Below are 22,093 nucleotides of genomic sequence, written 5' to 3'. Positions count from 1 at the left end.
TGCCAGTGTAACTACAGAAGATGGACTGTTCCACATACCCGACAAATAGGAAGGCATAGCTGGGTCCCATGCGGGTGCCCATGGCTACCTCTTTGATTTGGAGGAAGTGGGAGGATTGGAAGGAGAGGTTGTTGAGGGTGAGGACCAGTTCAGCCAGGCAGATGAGGGTGTCAGTGGAAAGGTACTGGTTGGGATGGCATGAGAGGAAGAAACGGAGGGCTTGGACACCTTCATCGTGACAGATTGATGTGTACAGGGACTAGATATCCACAGTAAAGATGAGGCATTGAGGGCCAGGGAAGTGAAAATCTTGGAGGAGGTGAAGGGCGTGGGTGGTGTCACAAACATAGGTGGGCAGTTCCTGGACTAAGTGGGATAGAATGATGTCAAGGTAGAAAGAGATGAGTTCGGTGAGTCGACCAGGGCAGTCAGGTTTGTGAATCTTAGGAAGGAGGTCGAATTGGGCAGTGTGGGGTTCACGGACAATGAAGTTGGAGGCTGTGGATGGGAGATCCCTAGTGGTGATGAGCTTGTCTGGAAGATGATGGTTTGGTGATGGGAGGTGAAGTCATGATCAAGGGGGCAGTAGGAGGAGGTGTCTGCGAGTTGGCGCCTGGCTTCAGCAGTGTAGAGGTCAGTGCGCCACACTACTACTGCGCCCCCCCCCCCTTGTTTGCGGGTTTGATGGTGAGGTTGGGGTTGGAGTGGAGGGCTGCGCATTCTGAGGGCATGAGGTTGGAGTGGGTGAAGGGGGTGGACAGGTTGAGGAGGTCGATGTCACAGTGGCAGTTTGAAATGAAGGGTGAGGCCTTTACTGAGGACTAAACGTTCATTCTCAGTGAAGGGGAGGTCTGGGGGAATGGTGAACACACGACAGGGCTGGCAGCTAGGACCTGGATTGGAGCTGGAGACGGAGACAATTCCTTGAGTGGGTGTGATTATAGGGTCAGGAGTGACATCATCAATGGAAGTGATGCTCACAAAGGGGGCAGACAGGCTAATAGCGGCGTCCACAGGGGAGGAAGTGACGTCACGAGTGAAGCGGGCAACATTTTGGTTTGGTTCTTGGCGGGTGACATCACTGGTGGCTGAAGTGATGTCGGTGATAGAGCCTTTCATGTCTAGGTGAGTGATGTCTTTAGGGGCGAAAGTGGCTGCTGCAGCAGCAACTGGGGTTGGAAGTGACATGCAAGGTAGGTATCATGTCTGTGCTGGGGCAGGGGGATGAATCTAGCGGTCGGGGTAGCAGCAATCTTCCTGGCAGTTGTGGAGTTCGTTGAGTGGACAGCGATCGCGGAGGTGGTGTGGTCGGCAGTGGCTGCAGGCCATGCAGCAGGGGCGGAAGTGACGTCATCATTCGCCCCGGCAGTCATGGAAGGAGCAGCCGCGTGGCTAATGGTGTCTGGGCAGTTCCAGAGACCAGGAGAAAGTTCTGGAAAGTTTGAGGAAACCCATGTACATGAAAGTTGGTTTAACTTGCATTCTTCCAAATCCAGTACCAGCTTTTGAAGAACCATTTAGCAGGGTCTAAATAGGTTGTATAAAACTCAACCTAAAATCAGGAATGAGAACCATTGTCATTTCATAACTCTAATGAGTCAATGTTTCCTCGATTTCCTGAAGCAAAGCATTTAGTAAGAAATACTGTAAAAGCTGTAGTGGAAAACTTTTTTTTTATTTATTGAAATGCAGATTATCCATAGAAATACAATCTGACCTGGGTTAAAATTTTATGTCTCAGTTTGAAGAATTAATAACTAGTTTTGGAATCAAACAACTTATATCATCTGCTTATTACCTACAATCTCAAGCTGTACCAAAAGATGGTCATGATGCTGGAACTGGTGTTGGACTGGTATGGACGAACTTAAAAATCACATAACACCAGGTTATAACCTGATGTGTAATTTTTAACTTTGAAAAGATGGTATCAGATTTTGAAACTTGTGTTTACATTTGAATGATTGAGAGGAAAGAATTCCTTTGTTAAAATGTGCTATTAGGGATGTTCCTAATGAGTTCACAGGATTTAGTCCTTTTGACATATGGACATGAGGTAAGAGGCCCATTAAATAAAATTAATAAACAAAATTCAGAAAAATCTAACTCTTTCAATCTAAGTCTTAAAGAGAAATTGATGAATGTTTGCAAGTTGACTAGAAGACATGTGAAAGAACCCAACAAATAATGAAAACTAAAGCAGACAAAAAGTCCAAAATTATAACTTTTGTTGCAGAAGGTAAGGTATTATTATTGTTGCCAGACTCTGGGAAATCATTAAAAGCAAGGTTCACTGGACCTTAACAAATTGAGAAGGAACTCAATAATGTAAATTATGTAGGCGAAAATGAGGACTGCAGATGCTGCAGAGTTGAGAGTGTGGTGCTGGAGAATTCTGATGAAAGCCTTTTGCCCAGAATGTCAAATCTCCTGCACCTTGGATGCTGTCTGACTTGCTGTGCTTTTCCAGCACCACACTCTTGAATGTAAATTATGTAGTGAGCGCACAAAACAGAAGAAAGAGCCAACAAATGTGTCATGTTAACGTGCTGAAAAGATATTATGATAGGGATGATGGTCAGGAGAAAAGTGTACTTACATTAGTGAAGGAAGTAAGAAATGAAATAGAAATACCAGAACAATCGGAGAATTAAATCTTAAAGGGAAATTTCAAAAGTTAACACTCCAACAATAAGAATGAAAAACCCAGAGATGCTTAAAAGGGTGGAGATTATAATGACTTATCTTCCAGAAAATTATTAAAGTGACTAACAAAGTTCCGTACAGAAATATAAATCAATCAATCAAGGAAGATTGATTCATTCTTTAATGTGGAGGATACGTTACCTATAAAGCAACACCAATATAGTCTCGGTGTGAGGAGATTTGCTCAGGTGGGATAAGACATTATAGAATGGAGTCAAAGTAGCTAGAACTCATAATGAAACCAAAGTTGGATGGGTTACAAAGGTATTGTATTATCATAAAGTCAACATGGCAATGAAAATGGGCTCATGTCCTATATCAAGACTGGAGGATTGTATAAACAGAATGGACATGCACAGCTGGTCAAAGAAGTTGACTTTCTAAAGTCAAATTGACAAATTTATTAACGGATCAATCTAAAGAAATATTGGCTTTCGTGACATCGGATGGACTTTGTTAGTGCAAAAACATGCCATTTGGAATGAAAAGTGCACCAACAATGTTTCAATACTTGACCAATAAAGTAATTAAAGGATTTAACTGTACTGTTTATATCAACAATTTGGTTTTGCATTCTGACCCAAATTTATAAACAAACCAGAGAAAAGCATTTACAGAGCAACCTTGGTTATCCGAACCTTGATTATCCAAATTTCGGATTATCTGAACAAGATCTCAAGGTCCCGATGCTTGGGTAAACTGTGACAACAACAACGGCTGAGACCTGAGGGCGTAAAAATCTCCTGCTCCATCTTACATTGAAGTCTTACTTGAAGTATGATACTCTATTTGAAACAAGATCCTCTGTTGTAAAATAATAGCTACATATTAAATAAAAGCTTAAATAAGAGAACTTACCAAGCGAGAGAAGCCGTATTTGGGGCCGTGGTGTGCCTGTAGCAAGGGGAACGCATGACACCACTGGCCACCGGGGGAACTGCAACCTGGTCTCACACCCACACCTCATGGCTATCAGATCAGTTATCCGAACATTTGATTATCTGAACAAAATACTACCTGCCCATGATGTTCCAATAATCGAGGTTGTTCTGTATATCATTTGACGTAATTGTTCAATCAAGTGCTATAAGCCAAGTTGGTTATAAATTTGGGTCAGAATGCAAAAGCCAAGTCTCAGGTAACTTATTGGGGCCATATTGTGGGGCAAATATCACTAAAAGAAGTAAAAGTACAGGCTATTTTTCCTAAGACCAAACATTATATTTTAAATTGTATAGCATGAGTGGATTGTATTGCATATTTGTTCTGAACATTATTGTTGATGGTGCACCTTTAAATAAACTTGTCAAAAAAAAGCAAAATATTTGAATGAATGTAACAGTTCAAATTGTCTTTACGAAGTTGAAAGCTCTACTTACAACAGCATCAGTGTCAGCTGTGCCAAATTATGCAAAACAAATTAAACTAGCTATTGATGCCAGTAATATTGATAAGGAGCTGTTTCGCTGTAAGATGATGCAGTGAGAATTGAACGACCTGTCAGTTATTTTCAAAAACAAACTGAACACAAATGAACAGAAATATTTGACTGTGGATAAAGAGACATTAGGTTTTACATTAGTTCTACATTATCTTAAAGTTTACATTGGTAACAATATGGAAGAAACTTCCATTTATACAGACCACAATCCTTTGACCTTCTCAGAAAGGGGAATGTCATGAGTTATTGCGAGCGCACATAACAAAGTTTGTGTAATGTATAAAAATGATTACTGTCCGACTCATTGTATATTTAATTCCAACATCTTATTGTTGGAATGTTATAGAATTAGTGGTCAGAACACTTTGATACCTCTTTTGGATTTATTTTAATTCTTCTTTGGGAAAGGTGTGATGAAACTGTGTGATTTATATATAATCTATATGCATTTTAGTATCATTTATTGCAAGTTTGGGTTTGTCTGTGTGTTTGGAGTGAACAATTAGCTTTTTAAAATAAATAAAACTACAATATTTCAAGTAATAGGAAGTCACCCAGAGTTCATAGAGAACTATTCAGAGAATCTAAGAGGGTTTGTTCTAGCTTTCAGTCTGTGCTGGGAACTCATTTGAGAATGAAGCAAGTATCAAGTTCCAAAGTGCTGAGAAGTCTTTCAATGTAGTTAACATGTAGTAAGCAGTGTTCAAAGGAGAGGAATTTAAAATGATAACATTTTTGTTGAATATCAAGTCATTATTAATCCCAGACTGGATTGTTAGGATTCAGTCAGTGGAAACAAGTTTTTAATTAAAAAAAAAAGGAATTTAAGTTGCATCAGGTACAGTATAGCATTGGAAGGAAACTAAGTTAGGAGCATAATAATGAAGAAAGCGTTATCTACAGTTCCAGCAGATAAGTTAAAAACTGTTGTTTCTATTCAGTCTCATATGCAAATACATACGTGAAAATAAGAACAGCTGACCTGTTGAGGTACCAAGTACAAATGAAGATGCAGCCTTCAGGGACAGCTGATATATTTACAGTCAATCCAGATTAAACACTCAATACTTTGCATTTCTTTCACAAATAATGAATTATAAGCAGTTCAAACTAACTAAATCAGAATTACTGTTAATTTTAATACTTACATTTACCCTGAGAAATTGATAAAGTTTTAAACTAATGTAACTCTAAAACATTTCAATCTCTGCATTTGAGCTGGCACATACACGTTGTCAAATATCTAACTGCATATAACCACTATAAGTGGCCTTTTTGGGAGGATGGGATTTCATCTGCATTTAGGTATACAGTATAGTCATAAATGCATTCTTTAGAAGTGTATTGTTTGCCATATATCATTTGCCCAAAGGAAATATTCCCATCCTCACACTTTATCTCTATTTGCACATAATACATTTGGTTATATATTAATGCTTCACTTGTCATATGTAAACTGGCTGATAACGTTTTCAGTCATACCAAATATTTGTTGCATTCTCCAGATAAGATATACAATAACAACAACTTGCACAAAGAGCTCATAATCTTTTCCTGTTCAATCTCCTCTGTTCGGCATTCATTAAATGCTGTATTCTGCTATAAGCACTGTCTGTACCTCACTCAAGTTGCTGTATTTCTTGTGTGAACCTCGATCATGACTATTGTAACATCATAGCCTAAATTGGTTCCCCTAACCTCAACAGGCAGAGAACTGTAGCAATCAATGAAAACAACTCCCTCCTTGCACCAATTTTTCATCTCTAAACCTATAGTGTCACAGCCAGTTATTGTGCTGCTCATTAGTCCCTGGCAACAATCAACTGAGCTGACATAAGCAGGGCATTAAGCCTTGAATTTTCCCACTCTCATGGCTTTCATTCGGATCCATCCCGAGAAGCCTTAATATCTTCCATTTCAGTTGCCTAACTTTGTGATTGATTATACAATTCAATCTCTGTATTTGTAATGATAAATTATGTAAATTTCTCTGCTGCACCATGATATACATAAAGAAGTTTTGAAACTTGTTTGTTTTTGACTGTATTTTATTCATTTTGAGTAGGTGAAGGCAGTAAAATTCAATCTAATTTTCTTTCTGTTATACAAGCTTACAATAAATGACATATATTGTGGGAAAATTCAGCCAGAACTCCTGAGGCCAATTTGGATGTTCTCACTACTGCTCCAGCTGAGCTCAGCTAACTCAAAAATCTAACCTGGGAACAACAAAGAAGTAACTGAACAGGATTGCAGGACAAATGTAAGTTTAAGACATCCAGAAAGTCTTTGAAAATTTAACAAACTAGATAATACTGGACATGATTAAGGGGCACAGAATTAGGGGAACTATAACTTCTTGCATTGTAAAATAGTTGGAAGCAGAAAATAAATTAGAAGTTCAAAGCTGTTTTATTTCTTTGAGGGAGTGACAGCAGATAACTATGCCCCAAAGATTTCTGTTCCAGAGTTATTTCTGTTAGTTTCTGTATCAATATTATATACATAATGCTAGTGCAAGTAGTGTCCAAATTTGTCAATGATAGTAAAATAGGTATAGTGAATAATTTTGAGTAAAAAAAGAACCTGCCCAACGTTATTGATAAGCTGTTGTGATTGGTAATCCGGTCAGTAGGTAGACATTTGAAAAGCAGCAATTACATAATGTCAACACTTCAGGCAGATTATGGTTGAACAAAAGGAAACAGACATGGGAACAGGACAAAAACATCGGTTTTAACTTATTGCTCATACAATTTGGCCCAATGACCTAATTCCATTATAATTTCTACATAACTCAATAGATGAGGAAGAATTAACACCACCTTGAGTAATCATAGAGATACTCCCCTTCATTGACTCATGGTTGGCATCTCCATTCCGAGATGCTGAGTTTAAGCACATTAGTTTAATAACACCCATTACGTAACCTGAGATTGGCAAGAGGGGAGAAAGTTGGAACAAAAATTATTTGAAGAATGACCTGCTCTTATTGTGCGCATTCTCCTTAGTGCATTTTGACCTGAAATATATGAGACATGAAATTTAATGGCGGAGAAAAAAACTTTTACATAAATTGACATTCAACAGAATACTGGACCCTTAGACTTTAGTTTCCTCCATATTTGAGCGGCGTCTATTTCCCTCAGGTTTAGAAAAGTAAAAACATTTGGATAGAATTTGCATTCTCTTGTTTATCAAAGGTCTGCTCTCACAAATGGATCGGAATCCAACCTCTTGTTGAATGTCTGTTTCATCAGTTGTTAGCAAGTCTGCTGTGAGTGTAGGATGAAGATACTTGTAATAAGTGCACTTTACAATCACTCCAAGAAAATATGATGATGATATTGCAATAAGGAGTGGGAGTGTGTAGGAGGCAGTTAAAACTGGATCTCTATAGATCCACCAAAATCCAACTAAAATCCCACAATCCACAGCCAAGAACGAGTGATAAATAATCTGTCTGATGATCGTTTTTCCCGCAGCAACGTTAAGCCAGGTGAAATACAAGATCACAGCTACTGCACCCCTGTAGAAAACTTCTTCAGGAATGTTGTTCATAAAGTCCGTGCCTTGCTGGCAAGTCCAAATAAACATTGGCAGGCATATAAGAGCAAAGTGCAAGAGGACATAGTGTTTGAATATGGTTGCAAACAGGGCGATGCTACAAATCCTAGGACAGATGAGTAGCAGGTTAAAGATAAAATAAATCAGCGCAGACTTGAATTTAAGATGCATTTTGTCAGAGAGCGAGCTGCGCAGGGATTTGTGAAAGTCCAGGATGGCCCAGGCAATGGAAAGGAAAGACGCCACAATGGAGAAACCTGTGGAAATTGGAACAGTGTGAGGACAATGATAAGAAGGTTTACCACATTATTTGGAGATGCCGGTGTTGGACTGGGGTGTACAAAGTTAAAAATCACACAACACCAGGTTAATGTCCAACAGGTTTAATTGGAAGCACACTAGCTTTCGGAGCATCGCTCCTTCAGGACTACCACCTGATGAAGGAGCGACACTCTGAAAGCTAGTGTGCTTCCAATTAAACCTGTTGGACTTTAACCTGATGTTGTGTGATTTTTAACTTTGTACCACATTATTGGTTGCTTAAGCAATTTATTGAGTAGCAGAAATTCATCTTTGTGTCATTATGTCAGGAAAACCTGCCATACGTTGATTCACACAATAACACCTTTAAGGGGATTAGGCTCATTTAACAAGACAGTAATTTATAAAATATTTGGCAATTACAACAAAATACTATGTCCAATTAAACTACTATTGTGCAGTTTCACTGTAAGTTGCCATTTCCAAATACTATTTTACTGGCCCTTAAAATGCTGTATATTTACTGAAGTTACAAATATCACAAAGATACAGAAAGCATCTTCATTTCAAATCGAGCAAGAGCAAAATTATACAAGGCCAAAATTATCACTTATTTTTAACCTAATAATTTGTTTCTTGATGCTGAAAGGTGGAGGTGAAGAGGTGAAATTAGCCAGGGAACCATGACCCAGTGACTTTTCTTGGAAAGCTTTGTGTATCATTTAATTAAATAAATGCAGCTGCAGGACAACAAAATCTTAACATTCAGTCCAAGAATCATTAACAAAATGAGGACTGATGTATTTTTTTGCAAAGAAAATGACTGTTTCTTAATGCAACCTGCAATAGCTGTCCAACTTTGGAAGTTAAACAGCGATGGGATGATACTCCATACTCAAATAGCGTCTTGAAACATTGGACCCAATTTTAACTGTTTAAGTCAATGCGTTACCAGTGAGTTAAAATATCACCCTGTCTAAACTAATTCTGGATTCTGTCTGAAGGATCATCACTTGTAACAAAAACCAAGCTCCTGGAACAGTAACATCGATAATTGTGTGAAGTGGTAAAACGAGGGAAAGAGACACTTTATGAAATAGTTATGAAAACTGTGGGAATGCACTCGTGGTGCTGTTCTCTAGAAAAACTAACTTATAGCTATTTTTAAATAGCTTTGTCTGTATTTTGTTTATCAAAACAAATCTGTGTTGAACAGCTGCTGTCAGAAGTATGTATTTTTATGCAAGGGGCATTTGAAAATTTAGAGTTATCATATAATTTAGTTAGCTGACCTCCTTCAAATGGAATGTGATTCCTCCACTTACACAGTCAGTATCATGAAATAAAATATATAAAGAGTAATATCTCTATTTAAGATAGTTTCTAAACAACCTGCTCAGAGATTGTAGGAGAAAGTGAGGACAGCAGATGCTGGAGATCAGAGCTGAAAATGTGTTGCTGGAAAAGCGCAGCAGGTCAGGCAGCATCCAAGGAGCAGGAGAATTGACATTTCGGGCATGAGCCCTTCTTCAGGAACGCCCGAAACGTCGATTCTCCTGCTCCTTGGATGCTGCCTGACCTGCTGCGCTTTTCCAGCAACACATTTTCTGCTCAGAGATTGTGTCATACACCTCTAGAACAGGTGGGTCTTGAACCTAGACTTCCTAGTTTTACAGGTAGGGATACTACCACTGCACGACAAAATTTCTATTTAACTGTGGAATCTTGAAATCTTCCCAACTGTTGTACTGTCGTCAGCCATAGTAAGTGGCTAATTGGAAATCTGATCAAAGCAGAAATGGTAACATAGTTATGTTACTGGATTAGAATCCATGTTCCTGGACTACTATTCTGGAGACATGAATTCAAATCCCACAACTACTCCCTAATGGGGAGGTGGTGGCCTAATAACCTCCAAGTCTAGGTTAATGTTGTGGGAACAAGGGTTCAAATCTCACCATGGTGAAGGTTGAATACAATGTAATCCAATGGCAACCATATGACCATTATTGTAAAAATACATTTGGTTCACCAGGGGCAGGAAATCCACTGTTCTACATATGACTGCAGATCTACTGCAATGTGCTTGCCTCTGGCCTAATGAGAAACAAAACAGAAATTGCTGGTGTTATGGAGCAGATCAAACCCATAATACCATAAGACCATAAGACATAGGAGTAGAAGTAAGGCCATTCGGCCCATCGAGTCCACTCCACCATTCAATCATGGCTGATGGGCATTTCAACTCCACTTACCCGCATTCTCCCCGTAGCCCTTAATTCCTTGTGACATCAGGAATTTATCAATTTCTGCCTTGAAGACATTTAGCGTCCCAGCCTCCACTGCACTCTGTGGCAATGAATTCCACAGGCCCACCACTCTCTGGCTGAAGAAATGTCTCCACATTTCTGTTCTGAATTTACCCCCTCTAATTCTAAGGCTGTGTCCACGGGTCCTAGTATCCTCGCCTAACGGAAACAATTTCCTAGCGTCCACCCGCTAAAAATACATTAAGATAGCCTAGATCCTAACCTGTTCTTATTTTAAAGTGTAAGGTGTTGCATTCCAGATGCAATTCAGTTGGTCAAGCTATTTCACTTTAAGCAAAATATAATTTATTTTTACACTATAGTTAAAAAAAAGACAAAATAAAAATAAAAGAATTAGCTTAACTGTAGCTACTGAAATGCTTAACAAAATAATATATATGATATAATAATATATATAATATTAACTACTACTAATTAACTGTTCGAATACAGTAAGGTCACATAAACATATCCTGGGCAAAGGCAAATTCAGTAAAATAAATATTTTCACATGCAATTCTAGCAGCACGACGAGAACCCCAGCTTTTACCTATAATGGAGAGAGGAATAACAGCTTCCATACCCCTGCAATTGCTGAAAGCTAAAACAAAAATTCCTGGTTTTGTGGGAGTTTGACCCCACCCTTTCAGGCTGCTTCTATTGTTTCAACTTTAAAAAAGAAAGGTGATAAAGAAAGCCAGGGAACTATTGACTAGTGAGCCTGACATCAGTTGTGGGCAACTGTTCGAAGAGATCCTGAGGGACAAGATTTACATGTATTTGGAAAGGCAAGGACTAACTAGAGACAGTCAACATGGTTTTGTGAATGGAAGATCTTGTTTCACTAACTTGATTGAGATTTTTGGAGAAATAACAAAGAGGATTGATGAAGGTAGAGCAATGGACATGATCTACAAGGACTTCAGTACGGCTTTCAGCAAGGTTCCACATGATAGACTGGTTAGTAAGGTTAGATCACAGAATACAGGAAGAACTAGTCATTTGGATACAAAACTGGCTTGAAGGTAGGAGACAATGGGTAGTGGTGGAGAGTTGCTTTTCAGACTGGAGGCCTGTGACAGCATTCTGCCACAAGGATCGGTGCTGGGTCCACTGCTTTTTGTCATTTATATAAATGATTTGGATGAGAAAATAAGAGGTATAGAGAGTAAGATAACATCAAAATTGGAGGTGTAGTGGACAGTGAAGAAGGTTATCTCGGAATACAACGGGATCTTGATCAGATGGGCCAGAGGGCCGAGGATTGGCAGATGGAGTTTAGTTTAGATAAATATGAGGTGCTGTATTTTGGAAAGGCAAATCAGGGCAAGACTTATAAACTTAATGGTAAGGTCCTGGGGAGTATTGCTGAACAAAGAGACCATGGAATGCAGATTCATTATTCCTTCAAAGTAGTCATGGGTAGAGAGGATAGTGAAGAAGGCATTTGGTATGTTTGTCTTTATTGTCTGTGCATTGAATACAGGAGTTACGAGGTCATGCTGTGGCTGTACAGGATATTGGAAAGGTCACTTTATTGTATGCAATTCTAGTCTTTCTCCTATAGAAAGAATGTTATGAAACTTGAAAGGGTTCAGAAATGATTTACAAGCATGTTGCAAAGGGTCGAGGGTTTGGGAGAAGCTGAATCGGCTGTGACTATTTTCCCTGGAGTGTCGGAGGCTGTGGGGATCTTATAGAAGTTTGTAAAATCATTAGGGGCATAGAAAGCGTGAATAGCCAAGGTCCTCTCGCCAGGGTAGAGAGTTCAAAACCAGAAGGCATAGGTTTAAAGGAAGAGAAGAATGTTTTAAAAGGGACCTAAGGAGCAACTTTTTCACACAAAGGCTAATGCGTGTATGGAATGCGCTGCCAGAGGAAGTGGTGAAGGCTGGTACAATTAAATCAATTAAAAGGCATCTGGATGGGTATACAGATAGGAAGGATTTAGAGGGATCCTGGCCAAATGCTGGCAAATGGGATTAGATTTTTTAGGATACTTGATTGGCATGGACAAGTTGGACCGAAGAGTCTGTAACTATACTGAATAGCTCTATGTCTCTAAACTTGATATTGAGAAGTCATTGGAAAATAAAGAAAACTTGATTATTTGCCAACTGTGCAATTAATAACCAATAATTAATAAATAAGTCAGTGAGATTTTTCCATTTGTGCCCTCACTAACATCTTTCTTCTTGTGTATAAAAACACATTATATATTGTGAAACACAAGATGATATATGCACGTCTCAAACAGAAGTTTATCGCCCTCCTCAGCTCCAAATTCATGGTAAAGAGATATTAGTTTCCTTCTCAGCTAAAGCTGCTTTTATAGTTTTTGCTTTATAATGTATACAACTGCCTTGACATTAGAATGGAGTTCCTCGTTGAACAAAATGGTTTATTAAAGCTTTCTATCAGCTCTATTTCCTCTGCTGGCTTTCTTGAATACCTGAGTGGATGAAACTTGCTGAATCAAACTAGTATTAAAAGGTGCATTTATACTAAGCTGCTTTTTAGAATAATTTATAACCTTAAATTTATTTGCATAACATCATGTTGTTGATGTGATCTTTGTTTTGCATATGATTACACTGGGGAGAAAGTGAGGTCTGCAGATGCTGGAGATCAGAGCTGGAAATGTGTTGCTGGAAAAGCGCAGCAGGTCAGGCAGCATCCAGGGAACAGGAGAATCGACGTTTCGGGCATAAGCCCTTCTTCAGGAATGGGGAAAGTTTGTCCAGCAGGCTAAGATAAAAGGTAGGGAGGAGGGACTTGGGGGAGGGGCGTCGGACTGTCTGTTGTTCTTGTTCATACACATTTGCCTTCTTTTTATAACTTTGTTTCATGATACTGTGATTGGATGACATTGTGACCTACTTACGACAGTAGTTAACACTTACACTGGTGAAGCTTCATTTGGTTCTTCAACATCATGATATACAGCATCAGTGTGAGTTGAGGAGCACTTTCAAAAATACTCTCGAAGAGTCGTAGCATGCTGATATCATTGATCAGGTAAATAATATATTGCAGACCCACAGTGTCCCTTTCTTTGTGCATTCGGAACCCCACCTCCAGTGCTGTTATATACCTGATGGAACAAAGTGTAATTCATAAAGTAACACTATGGTGGATCTTGTACCTTCTGTTTTGTACACTTGAAGACTGCTATGGATGACAAAAGCAATTCTGCCCATCATGAGGCATCGATCTCAAAGCCTACATTTCCTTATCACAGCATTAAACTATTTTGTATATGATTTCTGTACATTCACCTGTACCAATAAATCTGTCCCAGGTACTGACCATATTTTGTACGAAAACTACTTAACAAGAACAATAACTTAATACATTAAAGGTGTCTTATAAATGTGTAACATTTCACAACAACTTTGCAGGAACATACTAAACCAAAGTATAACACTGAGCTACACAAGAAGGTATTAGATAAGATGACCAAAAGTTGGCTCAAAGTGGAAGGTTTCAAACAGTAATCCTTCTTAATTTTCTTTTCTGCTACTCAAGCCTCCAAGACCCATGCAAGGCACAACTTCCAGAAGCGGAAGTACATGCCACGACTGGGATGCTGACACCGATTGGTTGGTAAGTACTTGCATGGTGGATCTATCGTAGTTCATAGTGATCACACATTTAGCAAGTGTTGGTTGCTTGGTAAGTCCAGCTTAGCACTGATGTGCATGAGTCTGAGCTTCGACCTGTGACATATCAGGCAGGGGAAGAGATAATTGGGCACTGTGTTTCAGGAGGCAGTCACACCCTGTAGGTTAAGTACTACAAATTTGACCAGTGGTCAGAGATGTGAGTGAGGGTGCAACTATAAATGAGGCAGATAGAGGGATCCTGAATTTAGCATTGGAGGAGCCTCAGTTCTTGATCTTGTCCAACAGGTATGAAGTACTTGTTCACTGTGTGGATGAGGCAAAGGACTGTAGGGCAGATAGGCTAACTGACCACTGCCCTATGGTACAGGAGGCCATGCAAGCATGGGGTTGCAAAAAGAACAGTAGTAATGGCAGGGAATTCTATAATTAGAGGTGCAGATAGCATCCTTTATAAGCAGGATTGAGAGTTTCACATGGTGCGTTGCCTACCTTGGGCCAAGGTAAGGGATATTGTGAGTTGGCTTGAAGGGATATATGTGTGGAAGGGGCAGGATCCAGTTGTTGCAGTTCATGTTGGCACTAACAACATAAGCAAGAGTAGGCAAGGGGTCCTGTTTGGGGAACATCAGGAATTAAGAACACAATTAAAAAAAGATTGGAGTGGAGTGGGAAAGAGGGGTTCCAGTTCATGGGGCACTGGCAATAGTATTAGGACAACAATGGACAGGTTGCATCTGGACCAGGATTCCAGTAGAAAGGCTAAATAAGGTGGTCACAAAGTTGTAAATGAGTTGAAAGGAGGTGAGGGCTCAAGACAGATTATTAAAATTTCCAGAACAAGTAACAGGACATAAAGTACAGAAAGGGTCAGGAGGCTAACTTCTGACACGGCAGATGAGTGGACAACTATGAGAAGGGGTGCACTGAATGCAAGAATGAGGGTGTTGTATTTAAATGCATGCAGTATATGAAATAAGGTAAATGAGTTTATAGCATAGATTAAAGTTGGCAGGTACCATGTTCGGGTATTACAGAGACATGGCTTCAAGCGGATCAGGGTAGGGAACAAAATATCTGAGTATACGCATCCAATCAAAAGGATAGGTAAAGGTGGGAGGGTTGCCTTGTTAGTAAGAAATTAAATTAAATTGACAGACAGAAGCAAGTGTTGGGTCAGAAGTAATTGAATCTCTGTCGGTAGTGTTGAGGAACTGCAATGAAAAAGAGCTTGATATGATTTTTTGCCCAGACCCTCTAGCAATAGTCATGATGTGGGGAAGAAAATAAATCACAAGGTAGAAAAGGTGCAAAAGAAATTTACTAATACAATAATCATAGTTGACTTCAATATGCAGGTGGACTGGCAAAATGAGATCACAAGTGGATGCCTAGAAAAGGAATTTGTGGAATGTCTGCAAATGTTTTCTTGGAGCAGCTTGTGATACAGCCGACTAAGAAACAGGCAATTCTGGATTTGGTGACATGGAATGAGGCAGACTTGATCAAAGAAATTAAGTTGAAGGAGCCTCTAGGAACCATAATATAATAGAATTCACCCTGCAGTTTGAGAGGGAGAAACTGGGATCAGATGTAACGGTTTTACAGTTGAGTAAAGGTAACTATAAAGTCATGAATGAGGAGCTGGCTAGAATTGATTGGAAGAAGAACCTAGAGGGAAGACGGTGGAGCAGCAAAGGCAGGAGTTTCGGGAGGTAATTCAGGAGACACAGCAGAAATTCATCTCAGAAAGAAGAAATGTACTAAGGGGAGGAAGAGGCAACCATAGTTGAAAAGGGAAGTCAGGGATGGCATAAAAGCAAAAGAAAAAGCATATAATATAAAAGATAAGAAAGAGGCAAGAGTGGGCATTGGACTGCTGGAGAAGTAGTAATGAGACACAAAGAAATGGCAGAGAAACTGAATGGGTACTTTGCAACAGACTTTACAGTGGAAAACATCACTAGCATACTAGAATTTCAACAGAGTCTGGACAGAGGTGAGTGTCATGACCATCACTAAGGAGAAGGTACTGGGAAAGCTTAACGGTTTGAAGCTGGATAAATCACCTAGACTAGGTGGACTACACCCCAGCATTCTGAAGGAGACAGCTGAAGAAATTAGAGAGACATTGGTGATAATTTTTCAGGAACCACTGGAGGCAGACAGGTTCTCAGAGGACTGGAAAACGGCTATTGTAAGACCTCTTAAGAAGGGTGGGAGGCAGAAAATGGAAAAATCATACACCAATTAGACTGACCTCAGTCGTCGGCAAGATTTGAGAGTCAATTATTAAGGATGAGATTGTGGAGTACTTGGAAGTGCGTGGTAAAACAGAGCTGAATCAGATTGGTTTCATCAAGGGGAGGTCTTTTACTTTTACAAATGCACCATGGAAAGCATTCTATCTGGATGCATAACAGCTTGGCACAGCAACTGCTCTGCCCAGGACTGTAAGAAACCACAGAAAGTTGTATGCACAACTTAGACCATCAGGGAAGCCAACTCCCATCCAAGGACTTCACTTCTTTGAGAAGATGACCAAACAGGTGGATGAGGGTAAAGCAGTTGATGTGGTATATATGGATTTCAGTAAGGCGTTTGATAAGGATCCCCCCGGTAGCTACTGCACAAAATACGGAGGCATAGGATTGAGGGTAATTTAACAGTTTGGTTAAGAAATTGACTAGCTGAAAGAAGACAAAGAGTGGTGGTTGATGGGAAATGTTCATCCTGGAGTTCAGTTACTAGTGGTGTACCGCAAGGATCTGTTTTGGGGCCACTGCTGTTTATCATCTTTATAAATGACCTGGATGAGGGAGTATAAGGATGGATTAGTAAATTTGCAGATGACACTAAGGTCAGTAGAGTTGTGGATAGTGCTGAAGAATGCTGTAGGTTACAGAGGAACATTGATAAGCTTTGAGAGGTGTTTAATTGAGACATTTAAGATAATCAGAGGGTTCGATAGGGTGGACAGTGGGAGCTTTTTTCCTCGGATGTAATGGCTAGCACAATGGGACATAGCTTTAAATTGAGGGGTGATAGATATAGGACAGATGTCAGAGGTAGTTTCTTTACTCAGACAGTAGTATGGGCATGGAACAGCCTGCCTGTGACAATAGTAGACTCGCCAACTTTCAGGGCATTGAAATGGTCATTGGATAAACATATGGATGAAAATGGAATAGTGTAGGTTAGATGGACTATGGTCAGCAAAGTTTTAGAAAGAATTCTGAGGGATAGGATTTATGACTATTTGGAAAAGCATAGCGTGATTAAAGGCAGTCAGCATGGCTTTGTGGGCAGCAGGTCATGCCTTACAAATCTTATTGACTTCTTCGAGAAGTGACAAGACAGGTCGACGAAGGTCAAGCAGTGGATGTGGTGTATATGAACTTCAGCAAGAAGGGCATGTGCCCGAAACGTCGAATCTTCTGTTCCCTAGATGCTGCCTGACCTGCTGTGCTGTTCCAGCAATAAAGTTTCAGATTTGATAAGGTTCCCCATGGTAGGCTCATTCATAAAGTCAGGAAGTATAGGATACAGGGAGATTTGTCTATCTGGATTCAGAATTGGTTGGCTGACAGAAGGCAGAGTGGTTGTAGACGGAAAGTATTCTGCTTGGATGTCAGTGTTGAGTGGGGTCCCACAGGGCTCTGTTCTTGGGCTCTGCTTTGTAGTTTTTATAAATGACTTGGATGAGGAGGTTGAGGGGTGGGTTAGTAAATTTGCAGATGACACAAATATTGGAGATGCCATTGATAGTATCGAGGGATATTGCAGGCTGCAGCACAACATAGACAGGATGCAGAGCCGGGCTGAGAAATGGCAAATGGAGTTCAACCTAGATAAATGCAAAGTGATGCATTTTGGAAGGTCGAACTCGAATGCTGAATACAGGATTAAAGACAAGATTCTTGGCAGTGTGGAGAAACAGAGGGATTTTGGTGTTCAAGTACACAGATCCCTCAAAGTTGCCACCCAAGCGGATAGGTATGTTAAGAAAGCATATGGTGTTTTGGCTTTCATTAACAGGGGGATTGAGTTTCAGAGCCGTGCAGTTTTGCTACAGCTCTACAAGTCCCTGGTGAGGCCACACTTGGAATTTTGTGTCCAGTTCTGGTCGCCCTACTATAGGAAAGATACAGAGGCTTTGGAAAGGATGCAAAGAAGGTTTACCAGAATGCTTCCTGGACTGGAGGGCTTGTCTTATGAAGAGACATTGACTAAACTGGGACTTTTCTCTTTGGAGAGAAGGAGGAAGAGAAGTGACCTGATCGAGGTATACAAAGTAATGAGAGGCATGGATAGAGTCAGTAGCCAAAGACTTATCCCCAGGGCAGGATTGACTGGCATGAGGGGTCATAGTTTTAAGATGTTAGGTGAAAGGTATCGAGGGGATGTCAGAGGAAGGTTCATTACGCAGAAAGTTCTGAATGCACGGAATGCGTTGCCAGCGGTGGTGGTAGAAGCAGAGTCATTAGGGACATTTAAGCGACTGCTGGACATGCACATGGATAACAGTGAATTGAGGGGTGTGTAGGATAAGTCATTTTATTTTACATTAGGATTAATGCTCGGCACAACTTCGTGGGCCAAAGGGCCTGTTCAGTGCTGTACTTTTCTAAGTTCTATGACTTCAGATTGATTTCACAGGTCAGCGCAATATCGAAGGGCCTGTACTGCGTTGTCATGTTTTATGTTCTATTTACACTTCTTGTTGCCGCGGAAAGGCTGCCACTATCATCAAAAACACCTCCCATCCTAGCAATGCTCTCTTCCAACTTCTTCTGTCAGGCAGAAGATACAGAAGCTTGAACATACACACCTACTGATTCATGAACAGCTTCTTGCTGTTATTAGACTAATGAATGGACCTCCCTAACTTCACATAATGTAGACCTTGTTAATGTTGATCTTGCTTGGCACAGCTCCTGTGCAGTGTAACCTTGTATGCTTCACTCTGTCTAAGTACACTATGATCTGTATGTCCTTGTTTGCTATGATCTGCCTGCACTGCTCACAAAACAAAACTTTTCACTGTACTTAGGTACATGTGACTACAATAAATCAAATCAAATCAAAGTCACACCTGACAAATCAGTTAGACTTATTTGACAAGGTAACGAGCAAGTTAGATAATGCATGTGGATGTGATCTATTTGGAATTCCAGAATGCCTTTGACAGGAGACTGCTAAATAAGATAAGAGCCCATGATGTTAGGGAATGGGTAGAGGATTGGCTGACTGGCTGAAGACTGAGAGTGGATATAAAGGGGTCTTTTCAGGATGGCAGCTGATGACTATTCAAGGTCAGTATTGGGTCCAGAACTGTTCACATTATATATTAATCATCCGGATGAAGGAACTCAGGGCCTTGTTGCTACGTTTGCAGATGACACAAAAATAGGTGGAAGAACAGGTCTTGTTGATTAAGCAAAAAGGCTGCAGAAGGAGTTGGCCAAGAAAGGAGAATGGGCAAAGCAGCGGCAGATGGAATACAATGTGGGAAAATGTGAGGTTATGCACTTTGGCGGGAAGAATAGAGGCATAAACTATTTTCTAAATGGGGAAAGACATTGGAAATCTGAAGGACAAAGGGACTTAGGAGTCCAAGTTCAGGATTCTCTTCAGGCTAACATGCAGGTTCAGTTGGCAGTTGGGAAGCAAATGCAGTGTTAGAATTCATTTTGAGAGGGCGAGAATAAAAGATGCAATTGAAACTGTATCAGGCTCTGGTCAGACTGAATTTAGAATATTGGGTCCCATATCTAAGGAAGAATAGGGCCTTGGAAAGGGTTCCAAGGAAGTTTACAAGAATGACCTTGGGAATAATGGCTTTGTCATGAAGAGTGGTTGAGGACTCTGGGTATGAACTTGATGAGTTTAGGAGGATGAGGGGAGGATCTCACTGAAACTTACAAAACACTGAGAGGCCTGGATAGAGTATACGTGGAGAAGATGTTAACACCAGTAGGACAGACAAGGACTTGAGCCACCTCCTCATAATGAAGGAATTTCTTCAGCCAGACAGTGGTGAATCTGTGGAGACCAAGTTTTCTGGTGTATTTAAGAAAGAGATAGATTGGTTTGTGATTATTAAGGAGTCAGGGGTTATAGGGAGAATCAGGAGAATAGGGTTGAGAAACATATCGACCATGATTGAATAGCAGAGCAGACACAATGGGCCAAATGGCCTAATTCTGCTCCTATGTCATATGGACACAGTTGCTATGACACACCTTTGCAGCAGGTAAGACTTGCACCCAGGAGTTCTGACAGAGTAGCACTGCATTACCCTGCAAGAGACCCCCAAAATGGCAATTAGGATTATTTTAAGGAACTTGTTCAGATACACCATGACACACCTCTTGTGGCTGCCAGGTATACCACAGGACTCCTCAGGTGTAAACATCCAGGGATGTCACATTCACTGTGGCTGAAACAGTGTCTCAGTATTCCAGCCCCATGGGGAGCTGACAGAAGTGCCCTCCAGCTGCTGCTGCATCAAAGATAATGGAAATCTTACAAAGACTATTGGTTACAGCTTGCCAGAGCAGGGAACTCGCCAGGGACTAGAACAAATTTGTGGCCACCCAATTCTTCTCGGTCCTCCTGAGCGGGACAGCCGGATGTCCTTCAGTGGGTCTCAAATCTTCCATCCACCCCAGCCACTTGCTCCCCTCTTTCTGCTTATCAAATCCTGTCTTTCACCATATCTCGTTTTCTCCCTGTCCTGTTCGTATTTCACCGTTGTTCAGCTTTTTTTTTCTTTCTTTCTCCTTCATCTTTTTTGCAACATTTTACTGCTGCTCTAAGTAGCAACCATATCTGCTCTGTCATGAGGTTTCTCCGTCCTATCCACTACTGACCTGACCAGGAATCCCAGCTGCAGTCCGTGTAATAGCCGCAGGGCACCATCCCCGACCGTGGTCTTGAAGGGCGGAAGGAGTCCCGAATTGGAAAGGCTCTTCAACTGCTCTCGATCCCCGGCAAACCAGCACCAGCTGAACATCTGAACGACCACTGAGCAAAACAGCACCACAAGTAACACGGCACCAGCCCAGAAATAATCTCCTGCCTCGAAGAAAGAGGCCACCACCCAGACATCAGTCCCCAGATCGAAGAGAAAAGTGGCCAGCCCGAGGCAGATGAAGATCAGATCGTGCAGCGAGAAACGGAGCTCATCGCCCGAGCCCATCGATGCAACAAAAGAGTCGAGGACTCGGTCGTTTACTTTAGAACTGATCGCTTACTTGGAACTTCGAAACTTTTGGTTCCGCTTTGGGTTGTTGCTGCTGTCGACTCAATCCTCATCTTCAGCAAGGCATACTGTTTCATTTTACTGAAGTTTCAAAGGATTTTTAATTCCTGACACTGTAGTGTAATTTATTAAAAACAAACAAATATGGGGAGGAAATGAAATCAGGCAAGAGGGAACAAAACTTGTAATATAATATTTTTCAGTGGCACCCTCTAGTGTTTCTTCCCTCAGTCCACGTCAGATTCTTGCTCTGACGCTGGTTGATCTCACTAAACTAGAAAGAAAATACTGTGGATGCAGAACATCAGAATTTTTGTTTATTTACTGAAAATGGATATAACAAGCTGTCATATACTTCTCTGTGAAAATTGCATCTAATTAGTATCTCAATGTTAAACCTGCAAGTTTTCCATTTAGCGTCTGGGAATGTCAAATCAAACTAACTAAAAGTTAGAGCCAAAATAACCTTCCATGTTCTTTTTCTTGGGGGTGGTAAATGGGATGTCAATGTGTTTGTTCATAGTCGCCACCTCCTGAGAAAAAGAGGAGGAAATGACATCACCATACGAAATGATGTTACCACAGGAAATGATGTCACCAACCAAGGAAACTCAAACATATAAATAGAAAATGGGCTACACAACCAGTGCTTCATTTGGAGGCTCACTGAAGATGTTACTTAGTATGGTAATGAAACATCCGAAAACAAACCTTCCAGCTTAGTGAGCAAACTTACATCCATCCACTTATAGAAGGGGGAAGCTGTGACCTAGGTATCAGAGTTTAGAGATTAGTTTGTTTTAAATTATGGTGTTGAAGGCGGAAGTATAGTCAATACATAGGATCATAACATTTTTTGAGAGGTGTCTTAGGCTGTGATGCTAAGTGAGAGAGGGTGTTCTCCCGCCAACTATTTTAT

General features: G+C 40.5%; 1 protein-coding gene and 1 long non-coding RNA gene across 3 annotated transcripts in view; one reads left to right on the top strand and one right to left on the bottom strand.

The window, feature by feature from the left end:
- Positions 1-303: 303 nt before the first annotated feature.
- On the bottom strand, positions 304-21,111 carry LOC122563519 (XK-related protein 8-like). Its single transcript, XM_043717344.2, has 3 exons — positions 20,783-21,111; positions 13,188-13,378; positions 304-7,971 (listed from the first exon to the last, which is right to left on the bottom strand). Exons 1-3 carry the CDS (start codon positions 21,109-21,111, stop codon positions 7,250-7,252), a joined length of 1,242 nt encoding a protein of 413 aa, XP_043573279.1. The 3' UTR covers positions 304-7,249.
- Positions 12,943-22,093, top strand: part of LOC122563523 (uncharacterized) — a 40,712-nt gene continuing 31,561 nt past the window's right edge. Inside the window, exons 1-3 of one of the 2 annotated variants that reach the window (XR_006315624.2) lie at positions 12,943-13,044; positions 13,813-13,890; positions 20,757-20,862. This is a non-coding gene — a long non-coding RNA (uncharacterized LOC122563523). Of the gene's footprint in view, positions 13,045-13,812; positions 13,891-20,756; positions 20,863-22,093 lie in introns of those variants that run through there. The other variant, XR_015752123.1, reaches the window with a different exon arrangement.

Source organism: Chiloscyllium plagiosum, unplaced genomic scaffold, assembly GCF_037043375.1.
Source record: "Chiloscyllium plagiosum isolate Xiang-an unplaced genomic scaffold, Cpla_swu_hap1 HiC_scaffold_30, whole genome shotgun sequence".
NCBI classification, from domain to species: domain Eukaryota; kingdom Metazoa; phylum Chordata; class Chondrichthyes; order Orectolobiformes; family Hemiscylliidae; genus Chiloscyllium; species Chiloscyllium plagiosum.
Note: the sequence above shows the minus strand (reverse complement) of the source record. Positions and strands in the feature narration are given on the sequence as shown.

Bases quoted from the DNA above. Each gene is read 5' to 3' on its own strand.
- LOC122563519 (XM_043717344.2), bottom strand. From the start codon at position 21,111: ATGGGCTCGGGCGATGAGCTCCGTTTCTCGCTGCACGATCTGATCTTC. The intron at 13,379-20,782 runs GTCAGTAGTGGA...TTGTTCCATCAG, and splicing joins CAGCTGGGATTCCTGGTCAG to GTATATAACAGCACTGGAGG. The intron at 7,972-13,187 runs GTAAGTGTTAAC...CAATTTCCACAG, and splicing joins CCAAATGAAGCTTCACCAGT to GTTTCTCCATTGTGGCGTCT.